Source organism: Patagioenas fasciata, chromosome 4, assembly GCF_037038585.1.
Source record: "Patagioenas fasciata isolate bPatFas1 chromosome 4, bPatFas1.hap1, whole genome shotgun sequence".
Taxonomy (NCBI): domain Eukaryota; kingdom Metazoa; phylum Chordata; class Aves; order Columbiformes; family Columbidae; genus Patagioenas; species Patagioenas fasciata.
The window spans coordinates 4,732,839-4,753,460 of record NC_092523.1 but is presented as its reverse complement, the minus strand read 5'-3'; the positions used below and the strand labels follow the sequence as shown (position 1 = coordinate 4,753,460).

Sequence of the window (20,622 nt, the reverse complement as noted above, 5' to 3'; positions counted from 1 at the left end):
AGCAGTGTAGGGGAAAGGGACCTGGGGGTCCTGGGGACAGCAGGGTGACCATGAGCCAGCACTGGGCCCTTGTGGCCAGGAAGGCCAATGGTACCTGGGGTGGATTAGAAGGGGGTGGTCAGTAGGTCAGAGAGGTTCTCCTGCCCCTCTGCTCTGCCCTGGGGAGACCACACCTGGAATATTGTGTCCAGTTGTGGCCCCTCAGTTCCAGAAGGACAGGGAACTGCTGGAGAGAGTCCAGCGCAGCCACCAAGATGCTGAAGGGAGTGCAGCATCTCCTGTGTGAGGAAAGGCTGAGGGAGCTGGGGCTCTGGAGCTTGGAGGAGACTGAGGGGTGACCTCATTCATGGTGATCAATATGGAAAGAGTGAGTGCCATGAGGATGGAGCCAGGCTCTTCTTGGTGACAACCAATAGTAGGACAAGGGGTAATGAGTACACATTGGAACACAGGAGGTTCCACTTAAATTTGAGAAGAAACTTGTTCATAGTGAGGCTGGCAAAGCCTGGCCCAGGCTGCCCAGGGAGGTTGTGGAGCCTCCTTCTCTGCAGACAATCAAACCCACCTGGACACCTTCCTGTGGAACCTCAGCTGGGTTTTCCTGCTCCATGGGGGGATTGCACTGGATGAGCTTTCCAGGTCCCTTCCAACCCCTGACATTCTGGGATTCTGTGCACAGATTTGTTACATTTATTAATGCAGATTTTAGAGAAACATATTTCATTGAAGAGTCGGGAAGAATTGGTTACTCTCCCAGACATTTAACAAAAGTAATAATTATGGTAAAGTGACTTCAAGACTGAAATAAAATGAACTAACATGGCGGGGGATGCTCTGTGCGTTTGCATGGCAGGGAGATCTGCAAAAATATGACACAACTCGTTACTGGAATGAATACACATCTGAGAAAGTGCAATGCAGGGAGTAGGGTATTAGTCTGATGGTTTCTCTCTAATTTGCAACTACCAAGACAAACATTGCATCTACTGTATTTTAAAGACGTTGCCATGGCAAAAAGATTGGAATGTCTCCTCAGGCATTTGATGGAAAAGGTGCACGCCATGGTTTGACATAACAGAAATGAACAGAAGAGAAACCTCCTATATTAATTGCTATGTTTTCTTCCTCCTTGTTTTCTTAGGTCCACCCTGTAAAGAACACATAATTACAATCAAAGCATTGAATAAACATTCCTCCTTTTCTCCCATGATCAAAATTTAAAAATGGCATCACGCAGTGAGAAATTCTTTGAAAGACCGTGGTACTGAGGGGCTTTCAAATTTTCGCACGTTCTGAACAGATCTTCCTTTTCTAAGCCTAGTCAGTGAGATTTTAATGCTCCGTTTCACACAGTCACTCTGGTCCCCCTTAGATCAGATCACTACCCAAACACCTGCACGCGTTGCCTAAATGTTAATGTATGCTGTCACAACCAGATTACCTTCCACACTAAATTATTCCACGTCATTATCCGTATCGGCCATCTGCAAGCCTAATGCCCTCGTGTTCTAAAATTCCGAGCGCCTGCTGTATTAGTTCTGTTTTACATTCCTGCATAAATCCATTCGACTCAATATGTTACAGCAAATTCACAAAATCAAATGCAATCTGCCGGCCTATAAAACACCAGTTACAGAAAATCGAAGGGATTAATATAGTAACAATTCGAGAAGTCTGTGAGTTGGCTTTGTGGGCTGAAGGTTGAACCACATGCTAAGTAACAAGTGAGACGATCCACATACCATACAATGTATGTATTTGCTATATATACACATAGTGTGGCCTTGAAGGCATCGGTGTATTTCATATCTAATACAAATCCGAACAGTTGGTCTGATTGGATTTTAAGTGATGCAAATCTGGAAATCAAATAAGCAGACTCCCTTTAGACTTGGTCTATTGAAACTATAATTGTAAAGAATTGCAGATTACATTTACAGTGCTGCCAAATTCTCGAGAGTTTCAGAGAGAATTTAACAGCAGGAAAAGTATTTATCCTTTCATATTTGTTACTAACAAATAAAAATGCACACTGCACGTGACTCTATCATTTTGCTATTACAATTTTGCTTACATGGCAGTAAAAGTGTAGCCACTCTTTGGTGAATGAAATGCTCTTTAGTTTTCATAGCCATTTAATTACATGGTTTGCCAAAAAAACCCCAGTTATATTATTGTTGATCTGTTAGCCTGGTAACAGTAAGTAAAGAAAAAAATACCACTTACAATTCCCAGACTATAAATTAAGGTATGATTTGGAGACCAGATTCACATTCTCACTTAGAAAGTAGAAGTTTCATTTCACAAATAAATCTTAAAAGCAACGATGGACTTGAACAAAACTTTCGATCTAATGATATTCAGTGAGAGGTTTATTGTCTTTGGTTAAGAAGTTAAAAATGTGAGATATGCACACACACCCAATACATCGTGAAATGCGAATTCATAGAAATATGAGCTCAAATCACAGTAAAACAGAAGAAAGCCTTTTCACTGTGACTGGTATCTCCATCAGAAAATGACCCAAGTCATAGTTCTTGTAGACAGATTCACAATTCACAACAGTCTTAACATTTTATTGCACTTTCACATCTTAAATTCATTTACTTTTCTAATGTTTTGACACTATTTTATTCTTCCTCTCAAGAGAAAGTAGTCCTGTGCATTTTTTGGCCCTGATTCTGACTTTGAATCCTTAGACGAAACCCCTTTTATTGAAGTAAAGCTTTAATAAACATTTTATAATATTTTCTGACAAAGAAAAGTGCATTGGCCATGTCACCCTGAAGATGCTGCACCAGCTCTTCTATTTTTTCGTATCAGGTTTTCTTCCAACAGGGTTTGTTCAAGAAATGCATAATAAAATTATAGGGTTCCTGATCATCTCCCACTCCACATCTTCACGGCTATTTTAGCAAATAAAACAAGCAAATCTAGTGTATTAGGCTTGATACATTTAAAAGACAAGATTCAGCATGTTCAGTTTTGTTTTGGTGTTCAAAATGTAAATTACTTCAGATTAAGGTTGATAATGTCTACAAAACGTGGTTTAGAAATGTTTAGAGATCTCTACAAATATAACTACCAAAGTGTAGTAGTTTTAACATCTTTACTGACTGACTCAGTTTCTCCCCTTTCTAATTCATCCTGAACTGAATATCTTGCAAAGTTCAAGAGGGGGAAAAAAGGGTTAAAAAAGAAAAAAAGGATCAAAATGATGTAAAATATCTGTTCTAGAGACCTGTGTAAATCCTTTCAAATATTAATATCTACAGGCTGTGTAAGTAAGGATCCTAGATTATTCATTTTTAAACAATAAATATCACCTTTGGTTCAAGAACTCCCTGAACCATAAATTGCTGGAGGCTAAGATAATAAATTTTGCAAAGAAGAATCGCAATCACAGTATGTTTGTCAGCTTCTCATACTCTTCTTTCGCCATCCCCCGCGACCATTATCAAAGATCATATACTAGGCCAGGTAAATCCTTATTCTCAGCCTATTTATGTTCTTATTCCCCCAAACGCAGCCGCCTTCTTTAAAGCTAAGAGCAATATTCAGCGCTAAAAAACTTATATAAAATTATCTAACATCATCGTCACAAACTCCCATAAGATACGAGCAAATCCCCATATGAATTTATTCACAGTAAGAGACGCTAACGATTTGCTACACCAAAATTTCATTCAAATACAGGATTGCTGAAAGGGTCATGGTTGCTCATTTGCAGAATTTGTTCAAAACACACTTCCAGAACCGTAACGGTGACACTGTCGTTCATAGATTGCCGTCATTTCCAAACTTACCTTGTGTATGATTTAGTCGACGGTCAGAGAAACGCATCTCCAGGCAATAATCCATGCCACTTCAACACAATGTGTGTTTTGAAGGTATCAAGCTCTTTCAATTGAGTTGGAGGCATCCAAAACAACCTGGTTCCTCACTTACAAGCCTCAAAGATATGAAGCCGGGCCCAAACAAGCAACCATTCCTCACCCTAATCACTTGAACCGTCTTAAATTCATAAAGACAAGCAAACATTCCATCAGAAAACAGACATTAAAAAGCAAATATTATTCATGCACTGCCATCCATGCAGAACCATTCTTCTTTTGCATTTTTCCACATAAATATTTTATACATACCCCGATATGAAGCAATAAGAATGGGTTTGATTAATTATGTATTGAAACAAAATCTAATATAGATAAAGATGGTCAAAAGAACTTTCTACCCCAAACAGTTTCCAGGGAAGACTGCATCTAACAGACTCTGATCATTAGAAACCAGTCAAAAGATGAGAAATTGAGATAAAACCCCAAGAACACAGTCACCTTAGCCATTGATCTGTTAGGGTAAAATACTTCATTTTACACAGTGATGTCCCTCTAGCTCCTCTTTGTAAAAAAATACTAAAATAAAATATAAATAAATAAAAATAAAAGCAATTTGCCTAAAAATCTCACACTAATGTGCTCAGACTACTATGGGGTTACCATCTGGCTTAGTGGCTCATTAGTAAAGAAATGACCCCTACGCATAAAACACTGTTGGGTCATTCCAAGCTAATGAGCCTTCAAGTTTTATTGTCCGGCACATACAAATGGCTGGATGTAGATCTAAACTAGTCCTATGCACTTACAATCAGGCACACCTTTTATTTATTCATTCACTTATGTATATATTTAAACTGAAAGGAGAGAAAATTTATGTTCATCAAAGGTGATGGCAGATTTCCTTAACACAAAGTTCCTCAATAATTTCTGACAATAAAAAAATCATCTCACTGATTCAACTACAATATGAAATTCCAAAACATTCACTTCTTTATGCTTCATTTTTTTAAACATCTGATTTCATAACTTTAATTTAAATGCATACTGAAAAAAATGCTTACAGTTGAACATTTGGATTAATGGGGTGATAGGTATCCATGCAGAACACATCAGGATGAACCAGCCCTCATAAAACCCAAGACCCAAATCGAACAATGTATATAATTAAAGCTTGGAATTTTGCGAGTCACCCTTACTGCCTTTCCTGGGCATATCTATATAATGGAAACCAGGCATTTTATATTCTGATTGAATCCCTTACTCATTTGTGTAACAGTGAACAACCCTTCACTGACATCCATGGGATTTGGCTCTATAGTCCTCATCTGATATGGAGAAATCAAAAATACTGCATGCAGATAAGGGCTTCTCCTAACCTACCCAGTCAGAGAGTAATTTTGTAATGAACTAATGTATTTAAGACTGACATCAACAACAAACAATTGCTTCTCTCACTTTATGGCTCTTTTTCCCCTGGTTTCTCTTTGGTTGGTTTGTTTGGTTTGGTTGATTGGTTTCAAGTTTTCTTGTTGTTTTGGTTCAGTTTCTTTTGAGTTTATTTGGTTTTTTCTTATTTATGTTCAAAATTTTAAAAAAGAAAATACAATAAAAAACTTCTTTTTTTTAACTACAATTATGAAGTCTTATTCATGCCATAGACTCCTCTTTTTATTTACGTAATAAATTACATTAAACTTTGCATCACAAGGCCTTTAGTGATTGTTTTTCTGCTTAAAATGATAACAAATTTATTTAAAGCTTAAATAATGGAATGACAAACGAGTTCAAGCACTTTAATTCTGTAATTTTTTACAAATGTTCATCATCTGAATGTGCCTATATGGGCGATAAAAGGCAATAAAAAATAAAAATTCCACTAAGCAAAAGCATCACAAGGTGTTCCATAGAGAAAAGAAATACAGAGACAAGTGTGCTGGCCATTTCACATCGCACCAGCTTCTCTTCTGCTCTATAAGAAGCAGAAAACACCATTCAATGACCTCAGGAAATTCCCTGGGTGAAAGGTCCCACCAACTTGGGACAACTCAGGTTTGGGCTGCTGATTTCCTTACTTTTCCCTTCCAAATGCTCTAATAAAATACAAACACTGCTCCAGGTGTTATTATGTCCGTACATTTTCCTATGATTAAGTCAGATCCCACTGTTCATCAACCATCCATCTCCACCACGCCGTCCCTCTTCAACAAGAGGTTGTGTGGTGTTGAATACAATGGCTTTAAGAGAACCAAAGGTTCCATTACGTTAATATGTCTCTGGTGATTTCTACCTTATCTACTTCTTCAGCTTACCCTTAAAACCCAATTAAAATCGAATTTATCTGATCCCAGGATTCAAACACTATCTGGCAATGCATTTGACAGCCTTATAGTAACTACATTACTACACATCATGCCCCAAGGTATTTTAGATTATGTCAGAGCTCAGTCATTCCCCACTTAAAGCTACAGAATTTTATTTTGAGGATATCAGATTCTACATTGAAATGTATAATTTTCATTGTAATGTTAATGCTTAATTACAATTATAATGCATCCATCCCGGTTGTCACCCCCTAGTGCTGTTTTGATTTAATAATTGCTTAAAAAAAGGAAATAATTGGTCAACATGGTAGTCAATCTAATACATAACGTATGTATTGTGAAAATGTGTGGTCAATATGCTACCCTAACTTAATCATAGCTTACTTTATAATGCAGATAAGCTAAAGTTTTACTACAGACAAATTAACTTCACAAAATGTTTTCTCTCATTCTTGAAGCCAAACGCATGCTAAAATATTTTAAAAGGGTTGCAATATCTGTTTAAAGGAAGGGTTCCGACAAACTTTCCAAATGTTATTAAATGTCACTAAAATTGGATCAATTCTTAAGATTCAAAAAAGAATCCAAATAAAAATGAAAATTGCTTTTTCCTCTGACTCAGTCGTCTTAAAAGTAATTAAACTATTCTCTCTCTCCTACTATTTCACTAAGGAAGTTTTAGGGAACCGATTATGGTAGAGATGCTTTTTCTCTCTTTGATTTCTCAAATAAAACTATAAAAACAAACCACACGTGCTCCCACAAGACATGATGTCCATGCAGTTCTACTGCATTTACTAACCTGTAAGAGAATTTCCCAGGTCAAATCTCATTTCGCATTATCATAAATGTGATTGCTGTAAAAAGCAACTGGTAAATGAGCAGGCATGACGATCTATGTGTTCCTGAGCTCTGCATCACACATCTACCTCCGAAATAATTTCCAAAATGGTAGGAGAGGCTTTTGCCCCTTGCCTGTTATATTCTTTATTGACATAAAAACATCAATATCTCTCAAAAATGCACGTAGAAATTCAGATCTCATTTCTCTTTCCTAAATCATGCACTTAATTTGATTACAAAATATATATGTATTCCCCATATAACCTTTCAAGGCATTTCTTTCTAAATTTTCCATAGCTACTAACAAGGTAACTCCTTCATTTTCTATGTTATTACATTTTTGATCACAGCTATACCACATCGGCAGAGGATCTTTAGTGATGCACATCACACTTCTGGCGTGCAAGCGTGCCCTCTTCTGGACATCAAATACCATCATTTCAGATAACAACTCTCTAAATGATATTGAGTTCTTCCAATACTGACAGTGTCTTGTTCTTATTTGTAAAAACATTCTTTGTGTAAACAGAACAAGACAAACCCCACAAATAATACAAATCAGTGCATGATACTCAAACCAATGATTTACAAGCATATGTAATATTCTAGTTTTGTAGCTTTGATTGTTAATCGAAGTGTAAATGCTGGAAATGACATTACTAATATGAAAAGAGTTTTGATTTTTGCCTGTGGGAAAGTGTATCCTTGACTATGAAAATGATGATCTATTGTACTAAAAGGGCCAAATTTCACGTCACATTCTCTATTCTTCACGGTATCACAGTATCACAGTATGTTTGGGATTGGAAGGGACCTCAAAAGCTCATCCAGTCCAATCCCCCTGCTGGAGCAGGAACGCCTAGGTGAGGTCGCACAGGAATGTGTCCAGGCGGGCTTTGAATGTCTCCAGGGAAGGAGACTCCACAACCTCCCTGGGCAGCCTGGGCCAGGCTCTGACACCCTCACTGAGAAGAAGTTTCTTCTCAAATTTAAGTGGAACTTCTTGTGTTCCAGCTTGATCCCATTACCCCTTGTCCTATCATTGTTTGCCACTGAGAAGAGTCTGGCTCCATCCTCATGGCACTCACCCTTTATATATTTATAGACATTAATAAGGTCACCCCTCAGTCTCTTCTCCAGCTCCAGAGCCCCAGCTCCCTCAGCCTTTCCTCACACGGGAGATGCTCCACTCCCTTCAGCATCCTTGTTGCCCTGCACTGGACTCTCTCCAGCAGTTCCCTGTCCTTCTGGAACTGAGGGGCCCAGAACTGGACACAATATTCCAGATTGGGTCTCACCAGGGCGGAGTAGAGGGGAAGGAGGACCTCTCTCAATCTACTGACCACCTCCCTTGTAATACACCCGAGGATGCCATTGGCCTTTCCGGCCACAAGGGCCCAGTGCTGGCTCATGGTCATCCTGTTGTCCACCAGGACCCCCAGGTCCCTTTCCCCTACACCGCTCTCTAATATGTAATTTCCCAACCTATACTGGAACCCGGGGTTGTTCCTGCCCAGATGCAGGACTCTACACTTTCCCTTGTTAAATTTCATCAGGTTATTCCCCGCCAAACTCTCCAGCCTGTCCAGGTCCCGCTGGATGGCAGCACAGCCTTCTGGCGTGTCAGCCACTCCTCCCAGCTTAGTGTCATCAGCAAACTTCCCTTATTTCAGTGTGACTTCCTACCAGCTTTTAAAGAATCATAGAATCTTATAACAATCTTGGTTGAAGGGACCTTCCCAGCTCTCCCAGTGCCAGCCCTGCCATGAGCAGGGACATCTTCACCAGCTCAGGTTGCTCAGAGCCCCGTCCAGCCTGGTCTGGGATGTCTCCAGGGATGGTTCATCCACCACCTCTCTGCCCAACCTGGGCCAGGCTCTCAGCACCCTCAGGGGCAACAATTTCTTCCTCATGTCCAGCCCGAATCTCCCTCCTTCAGTTTAAAACCACCACCCCTTGTTGTATCACAACAGGCCCTGCTGAAAAGTCTGTCCCCATCTTTCTTATCATCCCATTTTAAGTCCAGAAAGGCCGCACTAAGGTCTCCTTGGAGCTTCTCTTCTCCAGCTGAACACCCCAACTCTCTCAGCCTGTCCTCCCAGCAGAGCTGTTCCAGACTGGGATCACGACGAGAGTGAAGAAAGACTGCTACAAAGTGCTAAGAGCTGATTTAATACATTTCATGATGTTAATACGGTTGGCTGTGACAGATTTTTAAAAAGTCAAAGAGGTATTACGTAGATTTATTTCCTAAACAAGGGCAAACACACCCAGCCATGCATTGGTGATGCACAACTATAAAGCCCAAGCCCCTTACTGCTACTCCCTCCTCTGCTCACCTGCAGATTTATAATATTTCAGAGAAATAAGTGTGCATAGTTAATTTACCCTTTATGTTTCCATTGTTACCTTCAGGTTTTCCACATGATTACCAGAATTTGGACACATTATGTTTATCAAAAAAAACCCTACAACCTTAAGCGAACAGAAAATGTTGTGGAGCCTCGAGGAGACACAGATTTTTGACATTAATTTGTGAAAGCTCCCTAATTGCAGTAGGTCCATGTTTATTTTATTTTGATGCATTCCAAATAACTCTCAAAGCTTTAGGAATATGTTGCTTTGCATCTGAAAGGATATAACGCACATCGTTTCTCTGCATTGTGCAAATATTGAAAGTAAAATCCCTTGCCCCAAAAGAAGGTAAACATAGAGCTAATAATTGTATTGCTATTGGCATGGCATAAAATGCATGAAAAACTTTTCTCATACTGGTATCGACTTGCAGACATGGAAAAACAACAAATTAATGACCCATAAATGGTAACTTCAGTACAAGGAACAATTCCAGAAGTTATGAATCGCACCGTATAGACAAGATTGATAAAGGACTTTTCTACAGGTGACAAATAGCTTTAACACCATTCTTTTCAGATAGCCTAAGTCTTGCAAAGATGAAGGTGATGCTTTCCAGCATAGTAAGAGCACTGATGCAGAAGTCATTATTTCTGGAAGAACACAGTTCAGATAAAACAAAACTAAACTAAACTAATCAAAGCAAAATAAAATGAGTGAAAATATGAAAATCACAGGAAGAAAATACAATATATATATTTAGGAAATATTTTTGGCTGAATCCAGTGAATTGAAAATGAGCACATAGCCTAATAAAGTATCAGAAGTATTGCCAAGCATTTTGTATGCATACATATGTATATGAGGTAGAACAAACAGGAATAATATATAAATTTGTCAGAAAAGGCGAGTTTCCTGAAGGCAAGTTATTGAACAACTTGGAGTCCACTTAATAGATCATTTACTCCAAATGATATCTTGTAGGAAATTCATATCACATTTTATAGGAAAGCAGCTTGGGTTGTTTGTTAGAAACAAACAAAATAATCACAATGAAATCCCACATGATCCCATTACTCTTGTGCCCACTTTATTGCATCCCATGTCATTCTTCTCCCAGTTTTCAGTTCAACAGGCAAACCAAAGGAATTCATTATTTGCCCAGTTATAGCAAATATTCAATACACTTGCTAAGGAGATTCAGGTAGTCTTTAAAGAAGAAACTAAATTGAGAGAAATCCTATGTATTCAAAGAAACAGACATTATACACGCCCTCCAACAGTTAAATACCACAATTATTCAAATACTGCAATATTATTACAGAATTTGTTTTTATGTGGAAATTTCAAGGCTCTTTAATGAATTAAAACTGACATTATGTCAATTTTAATGCTGGAGTAACAGATCCCCAGAAAGACTGAGCATTATATGAACAAACCACATGAGTGATAAAGGGCAAATAACTTCATTTTCAGGTCTGTGATTGACTGTTGGTCATTCCTTCCTACCAAGATAAACAGCAAAGAAAGAAACATATATAATTTATAGAATTCTCCTGTATATTTCAATTCTTTATGAGACTGAAAGATTTCAATTCACATGTGGAAAAAGCAGCGTTTCCTGATTGGGTGTCCAGTACTTCTAAAAGCAAAGAGAGGAAAAAAGTGGGATATCTAGCTTAAGAAAAAAGAATCTGATAGACATTTAGAATATATTGGGCATATTAATGATTTAAAAGATTATATGAGACACCAAGAAATATATATTATTTAATATAATTCTTAGAAGTTGAGTGAGCTGATGCTGGATTAACTTTGATTTTCTTCTGTGAATTGACATGGATGTCACAAGGGATACGGAAGATAAAATATCTCAGGCTGAACTGATGGTCTGGAAGTTGTCAGCCCTTGTGACCCCAAGGAAATGGGACTCTTAATATAATATTCTTGGGCAAAACATTTAAACTTGTGACTAAATCCCACTGAAACTTAACAGAGTCTTAATTTTAAATGTGCATAGGTTATACTGGGACCTGAGAAGCAAAAAAGGATGAAGAATATTAAACCCCATCACCAACAACCTGAAAAGCACGGTTGTGAAGACAATTATTTCTGCTTTAATTGTAAATCTGGTCCATCTATATTTTTTAAATCTCCCATAACTTATGTCACATGACAATTTACTATCATTACGAAGTTATATTTACTACTATATACAGCAATAAATATTTTCTGAAAGGATATTGTTTTCAATCTTTCTTACAAACTGTTTCATAGCAGCTGAAAATAAATATGCAACAATTATCTTTAATACTTCTTGAAATACATTGCAGTGGAACCTGGACAAGACAACAGAAAGAACGTAGATATTGCTTATGTGTGAACAAAACTGTGTCAATTCTATTGACATCTTTCAGTAATCTTATTCCATCTCCATTTTCCTTGTACTTTATTTCTCACAGGTCTCCTAAATATTTTATGAGTCTACACGTATTAACAACAGTCCCAATCGTAGTATCCAAAGCAACGGGAATATTAAGTGGAATAGACTGGATAAATACACATGTTGTAAGAAGAAGCTCCGTCATTTCTTTTCAGATCTACATCAGGTGGTTTGCTTTGCAAAGTACTACTCGGTATGTTTAGATTTAAACAGATCCTCAAAAGTGCAATTTCCTTAATAATCAAATAACAATGAAGTGATAATAAGGAAGATAATTCTTCAAGGCATTGGAATGTAGCCTGACTTAGACCTTTTTTTTTTTTCCAACCCTTCAAATCAATCACTGGGCTTAATTAGTTGTATAGAGATATAAAATAAAGTAAAAACAAATAAGTCCTCACAAGCAGGCACTTGGTTGGATTTACCAGCATTCTTGAAAATTTCCACCTTAACCCAGAAGGAAATATCTTGTCAGAAACATCACTTGACCTATCATAGCAATTCAGTTTTAGATTCCAAAATCCTTGTGTGATTTATACACATTTTAACAAGAAAGACAAAGCTTTTCTCATGACATATCATGGTCTGCTTTTAAAGACAAAGAGCTTAAATGAAGTACCTAAAAAACAGTTTCCAGTGGACACCCCCATAGAGAAGCTGTCAGTACCGTGATTCAGAAACAGCATTTCCTCCCATCAATATTAATTCAGTGAATTTAAACATCCGCTGGTCCAAACAGATGAAGCACCACGGGGCTGTGTAAATTTACAACCACCAGAACCTGTAGTCAAGATAAATTTTTAGCTTATTTGTCATTTCCAAGCCATAAAGTCCTAGCTTCTCACAGAGCTTTTCTATTTGTTTCTCATGGAAAATATCAGCATGGTTCTCTGGCTCTGCTAGGAAAAATCAAACAAACACAGACTTAAATATATATACGTACGTAAGTGAACAAAGAAATCAAAACTCACTTGTGCAATAGTAACCTGCCTGAGAAGCAACGCTGTGACACATCGTAAAACATCTGCCCATTTGGGAACACATCCTATTCCTCCAGTTATAACTCCTGTGTTTCTACTTGTGTCTTCCAAGTTTGGAAAGCCAAAACTGTTCATATAACTTCTAAAAGAGCAAAGTGACTAGTAAAATAGCTTCTCTCCAGCTTGAAGCGGAGTAGGAAGCTTTAAACAAGTCGTTTTCTTTTTAAAATTACTCAGAAAGCTGGGAACTCAACAACGGTACCAATGGAAAAGTTGTCCTGCTGAGCTGGTCCTAAGTGAGTCGATCCTGTCGCTCATCCCTGATCATTCATCTCAACACAGATTCTGACATTTCTCTGTCTCGTAACTGGAATTTACTGTTGCCCAGATTAACCTTCTGCAAGTCAGTACCAGAACTGCAACGTACACAAGAATTATTACTTTTCTCTTAAATATGAATTTAGGTGAAGCTGTTAAATACAGAAGCTGACAGTCTCTTGAGAGTTTATAGATTTTCATTTGCTATCATGTTCTTCATTCTCCAATCAAGCACAATAACTTCAGCTGCCTGTTAAGGACGCTTCATTCTCATGTATTGCAGCACTATAATTTTACTTGGAGCAATTTGAATTTTTTATTGATATATTTGTGAAGCAAAGCTGCCCGTAGACTTGTGTTTTCTCATTTGTTCTTATATTTTGCATTATCAAGATATGACATTTTCCTCTCTGTAAGAAACAGGAATTAGAGCCTATAGCATCTCACCTACAGTGAAGAGACATCAGGGATGGGTAGTAACTTTAGAGAAAAAGATTACAAATAAAAACCAGTAAGCAATGTTATTTTTATGGTATTATCAGTAAAATATCAACAAAACAAAACAAAAAAGCCTAATCTGCAGTGCTCTCATCCTCATGTCTATACGTTAAATCATCTGTAGTAATACAAGGACTTCAAATGAAGGACTGTTCATTCCATTGGGATACAGAGAAATATTCTCTGTCCTCAGACCCCGATTACAATTAAAAAAAATAAAAATCCAATAAATAAATAACAAAACACACACACGAGATGTTCTGAAACATTGGCAAAGGCTGGGAGCAGGAGAACTGCGGGAGAGGAGATGGAAGGTGTGAGAATGAAGGTTGGCTTAATGATGAGTCCAAGGGTTTGAGAGCAAAACCGTGTATTTGAACCAGATAGGAAACGCCTTTTCCAATGTGAACTTGAATTAATGCCAAGGCAGCATCCAGAGGTCTCAAACAGCCATGGCTCATTCACTTGGCAGCTGCTTTCCAAATTTCTCTTTGATACACCCCAGCCACCCAACATTCAGTTTGTCTCTTCTTGGCATTGAAACCGATGATGTCTGAGGGAATTCAAATCATCCTTTTTTAACCGTACTTTTCCAAAGATATAATTTTCTTCCTTTCTTAATCAGACATGAACACAGCAGCACCCTGATGCTTGCTAGAAAGGCCGCCCAGCATTGGGTTAGATGTGTTTGGCAGCGTATTTCTGATCCAAGAGTCTGAGTTTAGAAGCTGGAAGTGCCAGGTTTCAGGGATTTTTGTTCCCTGCCAGCCTGCAATACAAATCACGAAGGATCCAGGAGAGTAAAGCAGCAGGAAACCAGACCACAATCAGAGCTAACCATCCTTTACATGATTTTCCTTTTGCATTCGGACAAATGGAAAGCGACTGCATTAACAGCTTCTGTGGAGCTGGATTTAGTTCATTGCTGTAGGACAGAAGTCTAGAAATGTAATTTTATTTTGAAATAAATGATGAGTTTTATCGCACGTACGTAAGAGTCTGAAAAATCCCCACCAATTTTCTGTAAGAGATAGAAAATCAAAAGTCGTATGACTGAGTTCTCCCGCCCTTCCTTCCCAGAAATAAAAGGTTTTAAAGTTCAGTTGAGTTCAGCATAGAAATAATAGACACCATGCTGAGAAAATATTACGGCAGTTACTGATAAATGAAACTAATACATATTACCAGATATACAAACACTAATGAAACTGTTTATATCTCGATAAAAGTTCTTGCAGAGGGTTTATGCACTGTGAGACTCCAGTCAATGCAATATATAATATATAAATGCATAATTATTCATAGAACAGGTAAAGATCCTAAGGACTAATTTTCCTGCAGCAATAATAACTCAAAAAGCTCCCAGAACGATTATTGCTTAAATAACCTCTGAATTGGGACCAGAACTCTGAATATTTGTGAAGACAACTTGGATAAAACAATATTACTTGACATGTAGGAAATGGAAGAAATCAGCATTCTCTGAGAAGGAAGGAGGAACCAAAAGACACCTCTCCAACCATGGTTTTTCACAATCCTCAACATACATTCCTGTCACTTTTCCTAAAACCTTTGTAACAGAAAATAACACAACTGCAAAACCAGCATTCTTTGTTATCCATCTGCACTGAAATCTGTCCTCTCATCACCAAATGAGAAAATTATCTGCAGCATCTCTCTGTCTACTTCTCTGAATTGCAAACCAGCTTTAACTTTCCCCAGTAAAACTCCGGATAATACACAGAAAGATTTTACTCCTGGCATATATCTAATTGTAAGAACATCATTATCTACTTGTTAGTCTGTGATGGATCCATAAAAATCGGGTAGACAAGTGGGAAAAACATTGTCGTATGTATTAAATTTTCCCTTCTTATGTAGCAGAACGTATTGATCCAGTAAAGTCTGATAGAACAACTAGTGACAAAACAGATCTCAGGTGCAGAGAATACACCATGAGGTAGGATGGATGTACTTGAAAAGCCCAGCAGGAACACAGAAGATAAGACACACGCATCTCCGTGGGGAACTTTCTAAGAAAGGGATGTGCAAGGGGGTGGTCTGCAAGTAGAGGAGGGTTCTTTTAATACATCTTATACTACTTGAAAGGTAGAAGTTCCTACATTGTTCAGGTGGAAGCGATTTCCTTTTTCTTGCACACAAAACCTGAGAAAACCCTTTTTATTCCTTGTGTCACATTCAGCGTTCGCTATGCTAGAAAATACGCAGAATTGCGTAGCCAACCTTGTAGTTCATACAGCTGCCTGGAAACCTCCCCGTTTCCCATTCATGCCCATTCACCAGAAAAAAAGACCAATGAAGCTTCAGGAAACGACGTCTCCATTCTGAGTATGTTCTCTTGCACTCAACATTTCACTCAGCTTCTATGAGAATTTAATGCAAGACAGACCATAAAGCACAACTGATTTACACGGGACTTTGCAGTGCAAATACCCAACAGATATAAGGGAATATGGAATCTACTTAACAATCAAAAAATAGATATGTATATAAAAAGAAACACCGCTCTGAACCCAAATCATAGAAGTAGATAACTGGAGTGAAACAATTTTGAGCCAGAGAAGGACTGAACTAACATTGACTGTACAGTACATTGCCAATACTCTGCACTTCATTGTCAGTATATTTTAAATACAATCAAAAAATATATTTAATTTGTTCTATGTTCTTTGCGTCCCATGGCGAGCAGTGTGCCAAAAAAATGGTCCATTATTTCCCAGATATCAAACAGCAAAAAAAAAACCCAAAACCCACATTAATATCCAACTAATTTCAAAGCTTTAAAGCAAGAGCAAGGTTGCTGGTTTAAGGCAATATGGGCAGAAGATGTTAAAGATGTCCATCTTCATTAAGTCATCTCAAAGGTAACGTGCTCTGACAGTCCAGCCAGTGCTTCATCAAACCTATAAACATGTCATGTTTGCTATACGCTTTTCAGTTTTACCCTTTCAAAACTTATCAAAGCTTCTAAAATTCTTTCCAAGTGAAATATTTTGTCAGAATGAACATGTGGAGCATTGCTGCAAACCAAGAAAATCCATCCCCCGAGGTTGAAATGGTTGAATCAGATGAAATTTCTCCCACGGCAAATAAATGGGTGAAATTCAGTCTCTAGATAGATGCCTAAACAGCAGCTGCCTCCAAGCCAGGTATTTAATCTTCTGTCCTACTTAATGGGGATTTAGTTAACATAGTCAGAAGTGTCTAGAGTTATTTGACTTATCCCGTATTAGATTACAACACTGACTCATCCAAATGGCTCTTCAGGTTCCCTTGGCACTATTGATCTCATCTCCAGTATTGATACCAATCCCCGTCAATTATAACAGGAGTTTAAGCAACTGAGGCTCAAACGTTTCGATAAAGGCAGGAGTCTGGTCTTGAGTTCTTCCTTAGAACATCCATGACATGGACATGGAGCTGACAGATACAACACAAGACCCATGGCAGATCCAAATGCTTCTGAGCAACATTTAATGCAATATCGTTCTCAAATTCTACCATTCCAGATGTGTTCGAATCAGAAGCACTTCACTTTATGTAACTTCAGTATACATTCGGTACTTATAAAGTTTACTAAATAGCTGTAAAAAACAGATTAAAGTGTTTACTTTCCAATACAAAGCAGGAAATAACAAAATTGATTGGAATTGTGCAGCCCAGACTATATACAAGAAAAAATGTAGACATACGATGGTAACCATAAAAAGAGATGCTCATACCATTATGTGTTTAGGTAAAAATGATGAAGCTCTATTAGCTATGACCAGTGTGATTATAAATGCCTACGGTCATTTAAAACTCTTCTTTCTCTGCAAATACGTTTCTGGTCTGAGGACAAATTGCATCATTACCAAAATCCTGTGTACTTAAGAAGAGGCACCGCAATAAAATAAGAAGCTAAAATCCACTCGTTCTCCATGGTTTTTTTTGAAACACCTTTCAAGATTTCACCTTATTGTAATAGTTCTACAAAGCAAGATTATGTAAGAAGCAATCCAGCAAGTCCTCTTCCACCAGTCTCATCACCTGTTATTTAATTCTCTCTTGATAATTTCTAACACATAACACAACAGCAGACTTTGCTTTCATTCACACTACAAGAACCTTTCAACTATCACTTCAGAAAAATCAAAAAGCAAATAATACACGCTTTTCAATTGTGCACCAGCAGAAACAGCTACGCCTTGAGCTGACTCTAGTATATGGAATAATACCTTAAAAAAATGTAATAGTCAATTTTGAACTACACAATAAAATGACTGAATAAAAGGAGTGAAGTTTTGCACTAGTGATACTCTACCGACTGACTGTAACAGTATCAATGAAAATAACAATGCTAAAGGTTCATCCTTGAGCAGTCTCTTCAGTATCATTTCGATGATTCTACGAAAATAGGATCAAAAGGTGCCACCCAATACTTCAGTATCAATGACAGGCAAGAAACAGCCAAGCATCAGATGCTCAGTTGACACCTGTTTGCAAACATTTCCATTTTAAAAAAGGTCGTTGATGTCGCTTAGGACTTTTTCACGCATCTCCAAAGGACACAGCGACAATGTTTATGAGTTTTAATACACAATGTTAGGCAGAGAGAATTTTCTGGGCTAAGCTGTGCAGAACAAAGATTATGCACGACAGGTAGAACAATTTAACACCTCTCGAAACCCACACAGCTGTATTTGAGATACTGCGGTTACGTTTCTTTGTGTGAGCGGTTCAACTCCCTAATTTCACAGCAACTGAGTCTTTCACAGCTCCAACAGCAAGTGAAGAGCTTCAGAGGTTTAACCCACACAATCTCACCTGAGTGATGTGCTAACAAACACAGCGACCTCTAGCATACGGTGGAAATCGTGTTGGAAATTAACGGTATTCACTTTCATTAAGAAAATAATTCTTAGGTCATTTTCCACTTCTATTGCTCGCCATCAGTTTTCATTAAAAAGAGTATTTTACCTCAAAAGGAATACTTGTTGGCTGTTAATTACGTAAGAAGAAAGTTTAATCCCAAAGCTATGGGGAGCATGGAGCTCACTTCCCATGAGCTTCTGAATGTACCCAACTTCTCTCAAATGCTTGCAATACATTAAAAAGCTAAATAATTCAAAAACAATTACCATTAAAAAGTTCAATAATTCAAACAGCACTACCATTACCAAGCTAAATAATTCAAATAGCAGCACATTTCCTCCAGGTATAAAGACGCATTGGCGTTTTGGGTCAAGTCGTAACGTTAGGCTTAGCGTGGTTGAATCACTCACTGAAAAAGAAGGCAGGAATAAGAGAGAACGACTTACGTTGTTCATGTACTCGCTGAGCAGGTCCTGCAGGGCCTGTCTCACGGCGTTGCATTCGGCCACGATTCTCTCGCGGCGATCGTCACGCGTGCATGAGGAGTCGGCCATGAGCGCCGCGCCGCTGATGATGCTCTCCAGCCGCTCCTCCAGGGATGGCCTGAAACGGGCCTCGCTAAACGTCATCGGGTCCAAGATAATTTTGTTCTAAACAAAAAAAAAAAATTAGGAGAAATTAGGAAAAATTCAGTATACATTTAAATTAGGAGAGCACACGGGTCTTCGGTATTTTTTTAAGTGTCTCTTGTTTCAGCGGCTTCATGGGCTTGTTAGTCTTTCATATAAAATAAGTAAAATTGTCTACCATGAAACTGAGAAATAAACAACAGCAGAGTCGGTTATACTGTTAAGCGGCATTCCTTATTTTATCAGAGCTGGGAAACACTGGGGATCATCCTCCTGGCCTGGTTTTGTTAAAAACAAGACCAGTTCTCTTATAGTCATTTTTCTTTCAGCTCAGTTCTTCTAGGTGGCTGCACTTATCTGCGTTTTAGCCTGCATATTTTTCTTTAAATGCTGTACTCGGTGCTGATAAGAGACCAACGGGATGCTGAAGAAGCTTGCATTTAGATTTATTACTACGGTAGCCAGAAAAGACTGATAAGTTTTCCCATGTTTCATCATAAGAGGGGCGTGTTTGAGGAGGGGGGGATGGAACAGGTGACTAGAGCTGACCAACTGAGGATCAATTAAGTATTCCATCCCATAACTGTCATACCCCCTATATAAGAGGGTGATCACATGGGTCAAGCTCTCTTCAACCATGGTCGGCATCTGGAGAGGGCCTTGTCATGATCTACAGGCCTCAGGCCCTGCATGTCTGCAATCAGTTTCCGGTTCGCTGTCAAGTCCCGCCCATATATTTTGTATCTATTCTCTATTTATTAGTAGCATTAGTAAAACCCTTTAAAACCTTCCAACTTGAAGTCTAAGTCTCTCTTCCTTCTCTTTTATCTTCCCTATCATCTTTCCAATCTAAAGGAAAAGGGGTGGCGGGAGGTAAGAGGGTAACAGGGAGCATCTGCCATGGTTTATTGCCACCTTGCCTTAAACCTTGACACCTCCATAAGTGCTCCAGTGACCGGATGCTCTTGCATTGCCTGTATTCACATAATTACTACATATGCATACATTTTTTAAAAATTTTGACATACATCTATACTAAGAATAATTGATAGTGTTTGTTATAACTGTTTAGGTTCTTACAATAAATCTATTGAAAATTTTGACATACGATACATCTATACTAAAAATTAACTGAAGATGTTAGTTGCAATTGTTTAGTTTCTTACTTACAATACTTCTCTCAATTATTAGTTAAATATAAACTAAGTACTCTGCTTCTAAACAATTTATCACTTAATCTTCTGTCTCTCTCGTCATGCAGAAGGATCTAAAACTTGAAAAATATCCCCTTGTTTTGCAGGTGGTCAGAAAGCATTGACCATGTCAATTGGTTAATGACAGGTACATCTTTTGTAACTTAATCACAGTATACATGAATTTGGCAACTTCTCTTCAGATTCCCAAGAAAATCAATATTACGGAAGTATCTGGTTGCTCTAAAATCTCAACACATAAATAATATTAAAAATAATGCACAACCTATTGTTATAAAAGACTTCTGCTGAGAGCAACAGTCAGTATTTG

General features: G+C 38.1%; 1 protein-coding gene across 3 annotated transcripts in view; it reads right to left on the bottom strand.

The window, feature by feature from the left end:
* The window catches only part of CTNNA2 (catenin alpha 2), a 529,887-nt gene that overhangs the window by 336,582 nt on the left and 172,683 nt on the right, over positions 1 to 20,622 (bottom strand). For 2 of the 3 annotated variants that reach the window (XM_065836058.2, XM_065836059.2), the window contains exon 7: positions 18,916 to 19,119. The exons of the other annotated variant lie outside the window; for it this stretch is intronic. In XM_065836058.2, coding sequence (XP_065692130.1) covers positions 18,916 to 19,119 — 204 coding nt within the window. The remainder of the gene's footprint in view (positions 1 to 18,915; positions 19,120 to 20,622) is intronic. 3 annotated transcript variants of the gene reach the window in all.